General features: G+C 44.9%; 1 protein-coding gene across 3 annotated transcripts; it reads left to right on the forward strand.

Annotated features, from left to right (window-relative positions):
- The first annotated feature begins 60 nt into the window (after positions 1-60).
- On the forward strand, positions 61-10,537 carry KIF20A (kinesin family member 20A). Of its 3 annotated transcripts, none has more exons than XM_045490241.1 (19): positions 61-193; positions 648-833; positions 1,973-2,062; positions 2,166-2,285; positions 2,858-2,996; positions 3,112-3,299; positions 3,386-3,515; positions 3,698-3,892; positions 4,000-4,111; positions 4,219-4,287; positions 5,209-5,352; positions 5,494-5,659; positions 5,770-5,934; positions 6,026-6,165; positions 7,812-7,914; positions 8,214-8,412; positions 8,648-8,739; positions 8,965-9,102; positions 9,990-10,537. In XM_045490241.1, the coding sequence occupies exons 2-19, from the start codon at positions 669-671 to the stop codon at positions 10,305-10,307; spliced, it is 2,673 nt and encodes an 890-aa protein (XP_045346197.1). In that variant the 5' UTR covers positions 61-193; positions 648-668; the 3' UTR covers positions 10,308-10,537. The 3 variants fall into 3 exon arrangements, with proteins under 3 accessions (XP_045346197.1, XP_045346205.1, XP_045346214.1); XM_045490249.1 differs by having other exon boundaries at positions 5,827-5,934; XM_045490258.1 differs by lacking the exon at positions 648-833 and having other exon boundaries at positions 69-193.
- Positions 10,538-10,583: the final 46 nt, after the last annotated feature.

Raw genomic sequence — 10,583 nt, forward strand, 5'->3', positions numbered from 1 at the left:
CTTGCGCTGATTGGCAGCTGCAGGCTCCGCTATCTGATTGGCCGAACGAACGCAGCGCGTAATTTAAAACATTGTATCAGTAACAAAGGTGCACCTCGTGGGTGGAGTTGTGCTCTCAGACTGTAAAAGTCTAGGTTCGGCTGCGGGGTGTGAGTGAGCCGGTACCGGAGGAGGAGCGAGTGTCGCGTCTTTGGTGAGTTTGCGGGTCTCCTGGAGTCCAACGGCTGTACGAGTTCTTGCCCTCCCGGGATAGGTTTTCAGAAAGCGAAGCTGCCGCCATCCCTTTTTTTCTTTATACGTCTGTCCTGCCTTTGGGCCTGGGGGCGGGCTTCGAGAAGAAGCCTAAAGCTAATTATACCACCTTCTCTACACCGGTGGGTGAGGCACCCTAATTAAAGTGGGGATTTTGCTTTTGGAGTGAGGTATTTGTTCATTCCTCATGGCGGTCGGAAATGCCTAAGACTGGATTACATAATTAACCCGTCTCATCCCCTTCTTCTCTCCTGGCATTTGAAGGAAGAAGGGAGTAGGAATTCAAGCAGCGAGAGGAAGGTGTCCTGGGGCAAGAAAATTGTTTCTTAGCTAGAATTTGCAGCCCCTTGTGTCCTTTAAGGTTCTCCTCCCTACCCACTCTTGTCTCTTTGTAGACCTAAGCTGCCCCTGCTGTCATGTCGCAAGGGATCCTTTCTCCGCCAGCCGGCTTGCTGTCAGATGAGGAAATTGTAGTCTCCCCCATGTTTGAGTCCACAGCTGCAGATTTAGGGTCTGTGGTACGCAAGGACCTGATAACAGACTGTTCTGTCATCTCCACCTCCCTGGAGGATAAGCAGCAGGTAAAGGAGTCGGACAGTGGCTTGGCAGCAGAAAGTGATATCTTCAGCCTACTAGTTGTCCATACAGAATTAGTTTCAGGGCAAAGACCAATAATCCTGAGGGTCTGGGAGATGAATTCCAAATTAAGATCATGACAAGTAAAAAATGTAAATTTGTGTGTCCATAGGAAGAAACATTATTTACATTGTACAAATGAAACATTCTCAAGTGCATACTCACTTAATCCTGTGAGAGAAGGCTAATAGTTCTCTCTTCTTCACTGTGATGCCTAGATGTGTTAATTTACACAAGAGCATACTGCCCATTAAGTAAGGTTTTAATATCAACTGTAGCTTCCATTTATGGAGGCTTTCTGCTAAACTGGGGTTTCTCAGCTGCAGCATTAGTGACATTTGTGGCCAGATAATTTGTTACAGGGGGCTGTCTTGTACCTTGGAAGACGTTTAGCATCATACCTGGCCTCTACCCACTAGATGTCACTAGCTCCTTCCCACTTGTGACAACCAAGGAATTTACCCTGACATACCTCAATGTCCCTTGGCAGGAAAGTGGCTCTGGTTGAGATCACTTCTACTGATAAGTCTCCTCTTTTATAGAGAAAGTTTCATGAGAGTAGGAGCCTTAAGAAAGTCCCTGACTCCAGACTACCAGTGCCTATTAAAGTTTGGGGGCCATAGTAGGCAGATCTCTAAATATCTGTTGAATGAATGAGGTGGGTTCTATTATTAACCCCATTCTACAGATCAGGAAAAAGAGGCAGAGAGTCTAAAGAACTTGTTCAAGGTGTCATTGTTCTAAGTGATGGAATTAGGACTGAAATTTAGGTGTGTCTGCTTCCAGGGTGCTTACCTGTTGTGTTTTGCCAAAATACCACATGCTGATTTTCATACCAGTTAACCAGTTCTCATTCAGAATGTCATTGTGGCAAGCCAGGTTTCCAAGATACTAAAGATAGTGAAGGGTGATGAAGTAGTGAAAAAACACATGTGGATTGAAATGATTATAGAACTATAGAGTAGCTGTACAGAGACATTTGAGGTGAAATGGAGGTAGTGTTAGCATGATTCTCTGGAACTACTCTATGTTTGCCCATCTGTTTGGAAGTAACTACTGATTCCAGCCTGGAATTCTACCACAGGTTCCATCTGAGGATAGTACAGAGAAGGTGAAAGTATACCTGAGGGTCAGGCCCTTGTTACCTTCAGAGTTGGAACGACAGGAAGATCAGGTGAGTTTCTGAGGAGGGAGGATTCAAGATGGAATGATGCAGAACAGAAGGGGTTCCCAGGATTATTTCCTTCTGTGACAACTGTTTTCTTCCCCCTTCTCAGGATTGTGTCCGTATTGAGAATGTGGAGACCCTTGTTCTACAGGCACCTAAGGACTCCTTTGCCCAAAAGAGCAGTGAGCGGGGAATTGGACAAGCCACACATAGATTCACCTTTTCCCAGGTATGGAGGTACTGGTTTATGAGCAAGGGACCAACATGTAGAGGCAGCTTTATTCTCTCTTTAAAGGGAAGCTTTTTACTTGACTCTGAGTTCCTTATATATGCATGTCTACAATTTTGGGGACTCTTGTTATGTGCTAACCAGTGCATCAAGTACTTTATGTGCACTAATTCCCAACATTTCTATTATTATTATTATTGTCCCTATTTTCCTGATAAGGATATTATAGCTCAGTGAAGGTTATGTTGTGGAAGCCATGTAGCTAGTCAGTGGTAGAGTTGGGACTTGCACCTAGAGCTACCCATCCCCAAAGCCCACACTTGTGATCATTGTGTTACCCCATTGTGTTTGCAGCATCAGACTTAGTGGCTAGCATTCCTTACGTATTTGTTGATTTGGATGAAAGATGCACTGGAAGAGAGTGGTTTTAATCTTTAATGTTTGTAGAGCAGCTGGCAGCACTGTAGGAAGAAGTTGCTTAAGTAGTGTCCAGAGGCAGTCACCCAGGAAGGGATGCTTCTGCCTCTACACAGATGAGGGATGGGCGTCTGAGAAATTGGGTCTATCTCTAGATCTTCGGGCCAGAAGTGGGACAGGCATCTTTCTTCAACCTGACTGTCAAAGAGATGGTAAAGGATGTACTCAAAGGGCAGAACTGGCTCATCTATACATACGGAGTCACCAACTCAGGGAAAACCCACACAATTCAAGGTGAGTTAGTAGGCCTCACAGAATTGCTGATTGGCCTGTAATGGTGTTTTCTTTGCCTTTTGATGCTTTGAATTGGGGGATAGCACTTAGCTATCCATTTTTCGCATGCTTCCAGGTACCATCAAGGATGGGGGAATCCTACCCCGGTCCCTGGCTCTGATCTTCAATAGCCTCCAAGGCCAACTTCATGCAACACCTGATCTGAAGCCCATATTCTCCAATGAGGTCATCTGGCTAGACAGTAAGCAGATTCGACAGGAGGAGATAAAGAAACTGGCCCTGCTAAATGGAGGCCTCCAAGAGGTGAAGTGTTGATGTTCACAGAGGTGGGGATAAGAGGATAAATCTCTGGAAAGTTTTGTGCTTATCTTTTTCCTGCGCCCCTCCAGGAGGAGCTGTCGACCTCCTTGAAGAGGAGTGTCTACATTGAAGGACGGATGGGTACCAGTAGCAGCTTTGACAGTGGCATTGCTGGGCTCTCCTCCATCAGTCAAATGACAAGCAGTAGCCAACTGGATGGTATGTACCATGATTGAGCTTTGTGCCAAGTAACAGTAGAAACCCACTCCCTTGCTCCCAACAGCTGCCAGGGGTAAAGACCAGAGGTTGCAACCCAAGTTGCTCCTTCTAAGGCCACTGCAGACCATAGGGGAGATGGACTACTCTAGGGTTGATACCCCGTACGTTGGCTTCTTCCCCAGAAATGAGTCACCGTTGGGCACAGCCAGACACTGCCCCTGTGAGTGTCCCTGCAGACATCCGCTTCTCCATCTGGATCTCCTTCTTTGAGATCTACAACGAACTGCTTTATGACCTGTTAGAACCGCCTAGCCAGCAGCGCAAGAGGCAGACTCTGCGGCTATGTGAGGATCAGAATGGCAATCCCTATGTGAAAGGTATGGGAAAGTGGGAGGCAGGGGACAACCCTGAAAGGGGACTTGGGAGAAACCAGGAAAAGTTAGGTGCTCCCATCTTATGTATTCCTCTCTCTTCTTTGCTTTAGATCTCAATTGGATTCATGTTCAGGATGCTGAGGAGGCCTGGAAGCTGCTCAAAGTGGGTCGTAAAAACCAGAGCTTTGCCAGTACCCATCTGAACCAGAACTCTAGCCGCAGGTGAATGGGTTGTGAGAGTCAGCTTTTCACTGTGTTCTAGGAAACATTGGTCCTCTACATAGTCACGGAAGATATACAGTAACTTCTTTTTTTTTCTTGATTTCCAGTCACAGCATCTTCTCAATCCGGATCCTGCACCTTCAAGGGGAAGGGGATATCATCCCCAAGATCAGCGAGTAAGTTTTTCCGTTTAGAAATTTGGGCTTTGGAGCGCCTGGGTGGCTCAGTTCGTTGAGCATCTGACTTCGGCTCAGGTCGTAATCTCACAGTTTATGAGTTTGAGCCCCATATTGGGCTTGCTGCTATCAGCCCAGAGACTCCTTTGGATCCTATGTCTCCCTCTCTCTCTGCCCTTCCCCCTCTTGTGATCTCTGTCTCAAAATTAAATAAATCTTTATTTTTATTTTTATTTTTTTTTAAATTTTTTTTTAACGTTTATTTATTTTTGAGACAGAGAGAGACAGAGCATGAACGGGGGAGGGTCAGAGAGAGGGAGACACAGAATCTGAAACAGGCTCCAGGCTCTGATCTGTCAGCACAGAGCCCGACGCGGGGCTCGAACTCACAGACCATGAGATCATGATCTGAGCCGAAGTCGGCCACTCAACCGACTGAGCTACCCAGGCGCCCCAATAAATCTTTAAAAAAAAAAAAAAAAAAAAAAAAAGAGGGGCGCCTGGGTGGCTCAGTCGGTTGAGGGACCGACTTCTGCTCAGGTCATGATCTCACTGCTAGTGAGTTCGAGCCCCACATCGGGCTCTGTGCTGACAGCTCAGAGACTGGAGCCTGCTTCAGATTCTGTGTCTCCCTCTCTCTGCCCCAACCCCCGCTTGTGCTCTGTCTCTCTTGGTCTCTCAAAAGTAAATAAACATTAAAAAAAATTAAAAAAAGAAAGAAATTTGGACTTCTTGGTCATAAGTGGTAATAGAAATAGGGGATAAGGGAGGGCCTCAGAGGAATTACTTCTGTTAGAGTCTTGCTCTGCTTCCTTGAGTACAGAGATTCTTGGTGGGTCGTCTCCTCCCCAGAACAATATGAAGGGCTGGAAAGCTCATAACATGTGGGGTCCTTATGTCAGATCCTGTCCATTCTTCAAGGTTGTCACTCTGTGATCTGGCTGGCTCAGAACGCTGCAAAGATCAGAAGAGTGGTGAGCGGCTGAAGGAAGCAGGAAACATTAATACTTCTTTGCACACCCTGGGCCGCTGTATTGCTGCCCTGCGCCAAAACCAGCAGAATCGGTGAGCTTCTGATTACAAGCCATGCGCTAGGATGATCTGGAGCACTACAGTTTGCTGAGAGACTTCCTGGTCACCACTGGGGATGGTGCTGGGTTACACCAGAGGCTGAAATTCTGCTCAAAGCTCTGTTCTCCCTGCTAGGTCAAAGCAGAACCTGGTTCCCTTTCGTGACAGCAAGTTGACTCGAGTGTTCCAAGGCTTCTTCACAGGCCGAGGCCGCTCCTGCATGATTGTCAATGTGAATCCCTGTGCATCTACCTATGATGAGACCCTTCATGTGGCCAAGTTCTCAGCCATTGCCAGCCAGGTAAGAAGTTGTAGGTGTGATGGTTGTGCTCACTTTGGGCTGGTACCTTTATTTAAGGAATCTGCTAGGGACTAGTTATGAATTCAGTTGATTTCCCACCCCACCCCTAGCTTGTGCATGCTCCACCTGTGCAACTGGGATTCCCATTGCTACATTCATTCATCAAGGAACACAGTCTACGGGCATCTCCCAGCTTAGAGACAGGAGTTAAGACAGATCCAGGCCTTGATGAGGACACTGAAAATGGAGCTGACATTTCCATGTATGGCAAGGAGGTGAGAATGCAAAAAAGCTTTGGTGTAGCAGCTTTATGGCCATGTATTTTCCATGCTGCCTTCCATCTGATCGCCTCTGTGTTTCTCCTAGGAGCTCCTACAAGTGGTAGAAGCCATGAAAGCACTGCTCTGTAAAGAACGGCAAGAAAAGTTGCAGCTGGAGATTCAGCTTCGTGATGAAATTTGCAATGAGATGGTGGAGCAGATGCAGCAGCGGGAACAGTGGTGCAGGTACCAGCTGAGTGACTCCTCTTGGTCTGTCAATAGGACCAGAGGGTGGGAAATAGAAACTATCATAGATCTTGTGCCTCAAGATCTGTCTCCCAAGCTTGCTTCTCAGAATCTTCACTCACTTATCTTCTCTTTTTTTAAAAAAATGTTTTATTGAAATATAAATGACACACAATGTTATATTAGTTTCACATGTACAACCTAGGGATTTGACACTTCTGTACATTATTCAGTGCTCACCACAATAGTAGTCACCATCTAGGGCACCTGGGTAGCTCAGTTGGGTAAGCATATGACTTTTGATTTTGGCTCAGGTTATGATCTGACAGTTTGTGAGTTCCAGCGCAGAGCTTGGTTGAGATTCTCTCTCTCTCCCTCTCTCTCTCCCTCTCTCTCTCTGTCCCCCACTCATGCATCCATGCTTTCTCTCTCTGTCTCAAAAAAAAGAAAGTGTAGTCCCCATTGGTCAACCATACATTATTATAATATTATTGAGCGTATTCCCTGTTTTACTTTTCATCTCTGTGACTTATTTATTTTATAACTGGAAGTTTGTACCTTTGAATTGCTTTTACCTATTTTACCCATTTCCCCTACCCCCCTGCCCTCCAGTTTGTTCCCTGTATTTAAAAGTCTGTTTTTTGTTTTAAAGTTGAGACCTGCATGGGGTGAGCTCGAGCCTTGCTTTAGGCCTCATGCTGACAGTGTGGAGCCTGTGTAGGATTCTCTCTCTGCCCCTCAGTCACCTGCACCATCTCTCTCTCTCAAAAATAAATTTAAGAAAGGGGCATCTGAGTGGCTCGGTTGAGCGTCTGACTTTAGCTCAGGTCACGATCTCATGGTTCGTGAGTTCGAGCCCCACATCAGCTTGCTTCCGTCAGGCTGTCAGCGCAGAGCCCACTTCCTTTCCTCTGCTCCCCTCACTGGTTTGTGCTCTCCAAGAAAACAAAACAACAAAAAAAATGATGAGACTGGGGGCACCTGGGTGGCTCAGTCAGTTAAGCGTCCAACTTCTGCTCAGGTCATGATCTTGTAGTTTGTGGGTTCGAGCCCCACATCGGGCTCTGTGCTGACAGCTCAGAGCCTGGAGCCTGCTTCTGATAGTGTGTCTCCCTCTCTCTCTGCCCCTCCCCTGTTCACTCTCTGTCTCTCAATAATAAATAAATGTTAAAAAAAACTTTTTTAAGTGACAAGACTGGAATAAAGTCTTAAATTTAAAAATAAATAATTTTAAGTTTAATAGTATTTTTAAGTTCATTTGTTTTTAGATTTCACATATAAGTGAAATCATAGGGTATTTTGTCTTTCTATTTATTTTGAGAGAGAAAACATGAGTGGGGAGGGTCAGAGAGAGGAGAGAGCAAAAATCCCAAGCAGGCTCCACACCAACAGTGCAGAGCCCATTGCAGGGCTCAAATGCACAAAGTGAGATCACAACCTGAGCCATAGTCAGATGCTCAACCAACTGAGCCACTCAGGTACCCATCTGATTTTGCTTAACCGAAGACTTTTCTCTGTCCATCCATATCACTGTAAACGGCAAGATTTCATTCTGTATAGCTGAGGAATATTGTGTGTGTGAGTGTGTGCATGCATGTGTGTGTATGGATACCACATCTTCTTTACCCATTTTTCTCCTCTGAAAGTGAACATTTGGATACCCAAAAGGAACTGTTAGAGGAAATGTATGAAGAGAAACTAAAGATCCTCAAGGAGTCACTGACAAGTTTTTACCAAGAAGAGCTTCAGGTGAGTTGTCCTGAACCAGCCCCAGCCAGCTACTGATTTCCATCACTGGGTTGCCTGAGATAAATAAGATTTTATAAATGCTGGTACAGCAGGAATATGTAACTCAAGTTTTTTCTAGTGTCTTTGGTACTATATATGTGTCAGTCTATGAATTGATTAAGGATTTGTTTGGCCTAGAAAATGGTATAAGTGCTAACAGGCATTAAGTGTCAGGGAAGGTTTTATTCACCATTTGGCCATCTGTTCCTGTAGGATTTGTCTGACTGTGGATGGAATTGTGTTCTCTGCTTCCCTCTTAGGAGCGGGATGAGAAAATAGAAGAGCTAGAAGCTCTTTTGCAGGAAGCCAGACAGCAGCCAATAGCCCATCAACAACCAGGGTCTGAATTGTCCCTTCGGCGGTCACAAAGGTTGGCGGCTTCTGCCTCCAGCCAGCAGCTCCAGGAGGTTAAAGCTAAACTGGAACAGTGCAGAGCAGAGCTACGTTCCACCACTGAAGGTGAGAGGTCACAAAGCATGAGAGTGGTTCAGAGAACTGGTTTTCAAACTTGGGCCTTCTGACTCCAACTCCAAAATACTTTCATCAACTTGGACCTGTATCTCCCTAACCTCTCACTCTAGATTGCACATTGCCTCACTTTCTGTATTTGTTGCAAGCTACTGTTAACTCAGTTAAGAGGGAAGTCGAAGGCTAGAAAGCGCACATTTTGAAGTTTCTTTTTTCCTTCTCTCAGAACTACAGAAGTATCAGAAAATGTTAGAACCACCACCATCAGCCAAGCCCTTCACCACTGATGTGGACAAGAAATTAGAGGAGGGACAGAAGGTAATTGATACCTTTCTCTGTTACCAAGGATCTTACATAAAGCAATTTCCTTTCCAGTCTGATTTACATGAGGACCAGGGGGTTTTTGTGCTGTCCTGGAGAGTGGCTACTTCATTTAACTGACTAGCCTTTCTAATTTTACGTCTCTCAAATGGCTGTTGAGTGCCTCCAGATCATTATCCTGGTTGGTCTTGGCCAGTGTGGTTCCTACTCGTTTTTTTTCAGAATATAAGACTGCTGCGGACAGAGCTTCAGAAACTTGGTGAGTCTCTCCAGTCAGCAGAAAGAGCCTGTTGCCACAGCACTGGGGCAGGAAAACTTCGCCAAGCCTTGACCACTTGTGATGACATCTTAATCAAACAGGTAAGGGCACCCTATATATTTCCTTCTCTCACATCAGCCCACCCCAGAGTATATGTGAGAAAAAAGAATGAGAAGCAGATGAGAAAGGCAGACATTTGGGGGCTGATTTTAGAATAAGGAGAGTTTGTTTTCTTTGCAAAATAAAAATAACCATTCACTAAGTACAAGGCACTATGCTATGTAATTTATAGGTGTTTTCTCTGTTGTAACAACCTGATGAAAATAAATAGTATTGTATTTCATCCAAAATGTGTAGACTTTAAGGGGTGCCTGGCTGGCTCAGGCAGTAGAGCATGAGACTCTTGATCTCGAGGTCATAAGTTTAGTTTATTCTTTTAATTAAAAAAAAAAGTTTTTAATGTTTATTTTTCTGAGAGAGAGACAGAATGCAAGCAGGGGAGGGGCAAAAGAGAGGGAGACACAGAATTTGAAGCAGGATCCAGGCTCTGAGCTGGCAGCACAGAGCCCAATGTAGGCCTCAAACCCACAAACTGAGATCATGACCTGACACGAAGTTGAACCCTTAACGGACTGAGCCGCCCAGGCACCCCAAGTGGGTATAGAGATTAGCAAAAATAAGTAAATAAACTAAAAAATAAAAAATAAAAAGGAGCTGTGTATCTTGATTTGATACCTAGGCACTGACGCTCTTGGAGGTTAAGTAAACTTATTCGAGTTCATGCCACCTCATGGGAAAAAATGTCTTCCTCTTCAGTGCTATTTGTTGGGGTCTTAAGGAAAATACCCCCTATTCCATTGAAAGCTCTAACTTAAAGAATTAATCTTTTTAAAAACAGTTGTTAATAACAGATGGTGAGTACCTTACCCTTTTGTTTCTATAATACACCAGACAGAAAGGTTTTCTGTAACTTTATTCATCTTTCTAGGATCAGACCCTGGCTGAACTGCAGAATAACATGATGCTAGTGAAACTGGACCTTCGGAAGAAGGCAGCATGCATCGCAGAGCAGTATCATACTGTACTAAAACTCCAAGGCCAGGCTTCTACCAAAAAACGCCTTGGTGCCAACCAGGAAAACCAGCAACCAAACCAACAGCCCCCAGGGAAGAAACCATTTCTTCGAAACTTACTTCCCAGAACACCCACCTGCCAAAGCTCAACAGACTGTAGCCCTTATGCACGGATCCTGCGCTCACGGCGCTCCCCTTTACTCAAATCCGGGCCCTTTGGCAAAAAATACTAAGGCTGTGGGGAAGGAGAGAGCAGTCGTTGCTCTGAGGCGGGTCAGCTGCTGGAGAAATAGGTCTCTTTTAAGCTTTACCACATACCTGGAACTGTATCCAGAATGCAATATACAGGTACTAGTTATTTTCTTCCCTTTTGTAATATAATCACCTATGTAATCTCATTGCTTTTTTACTTATATGGTTTCTATGCACACACAAAGTTATATTAAATAAACATATTCACATTGTTTGAATTCCAAATTTAACAAATTCATTAAAACAGAACTTGTAAA

This window comes from Leopardus geoffroyi, chromosome A1, assembly GCF_018350155.1.
Source record: "Leopardus geoffroyi isolate Oge1 chromosome A1, O.geoffroyi_Oge1_pat1.0, whole genome shotgun sequence".
NCBI lineage: Eukaryota > Metazoa > Chordata > Mammalia > Carnivora > Felidae > Leopardus > Leopardus geoffroyi.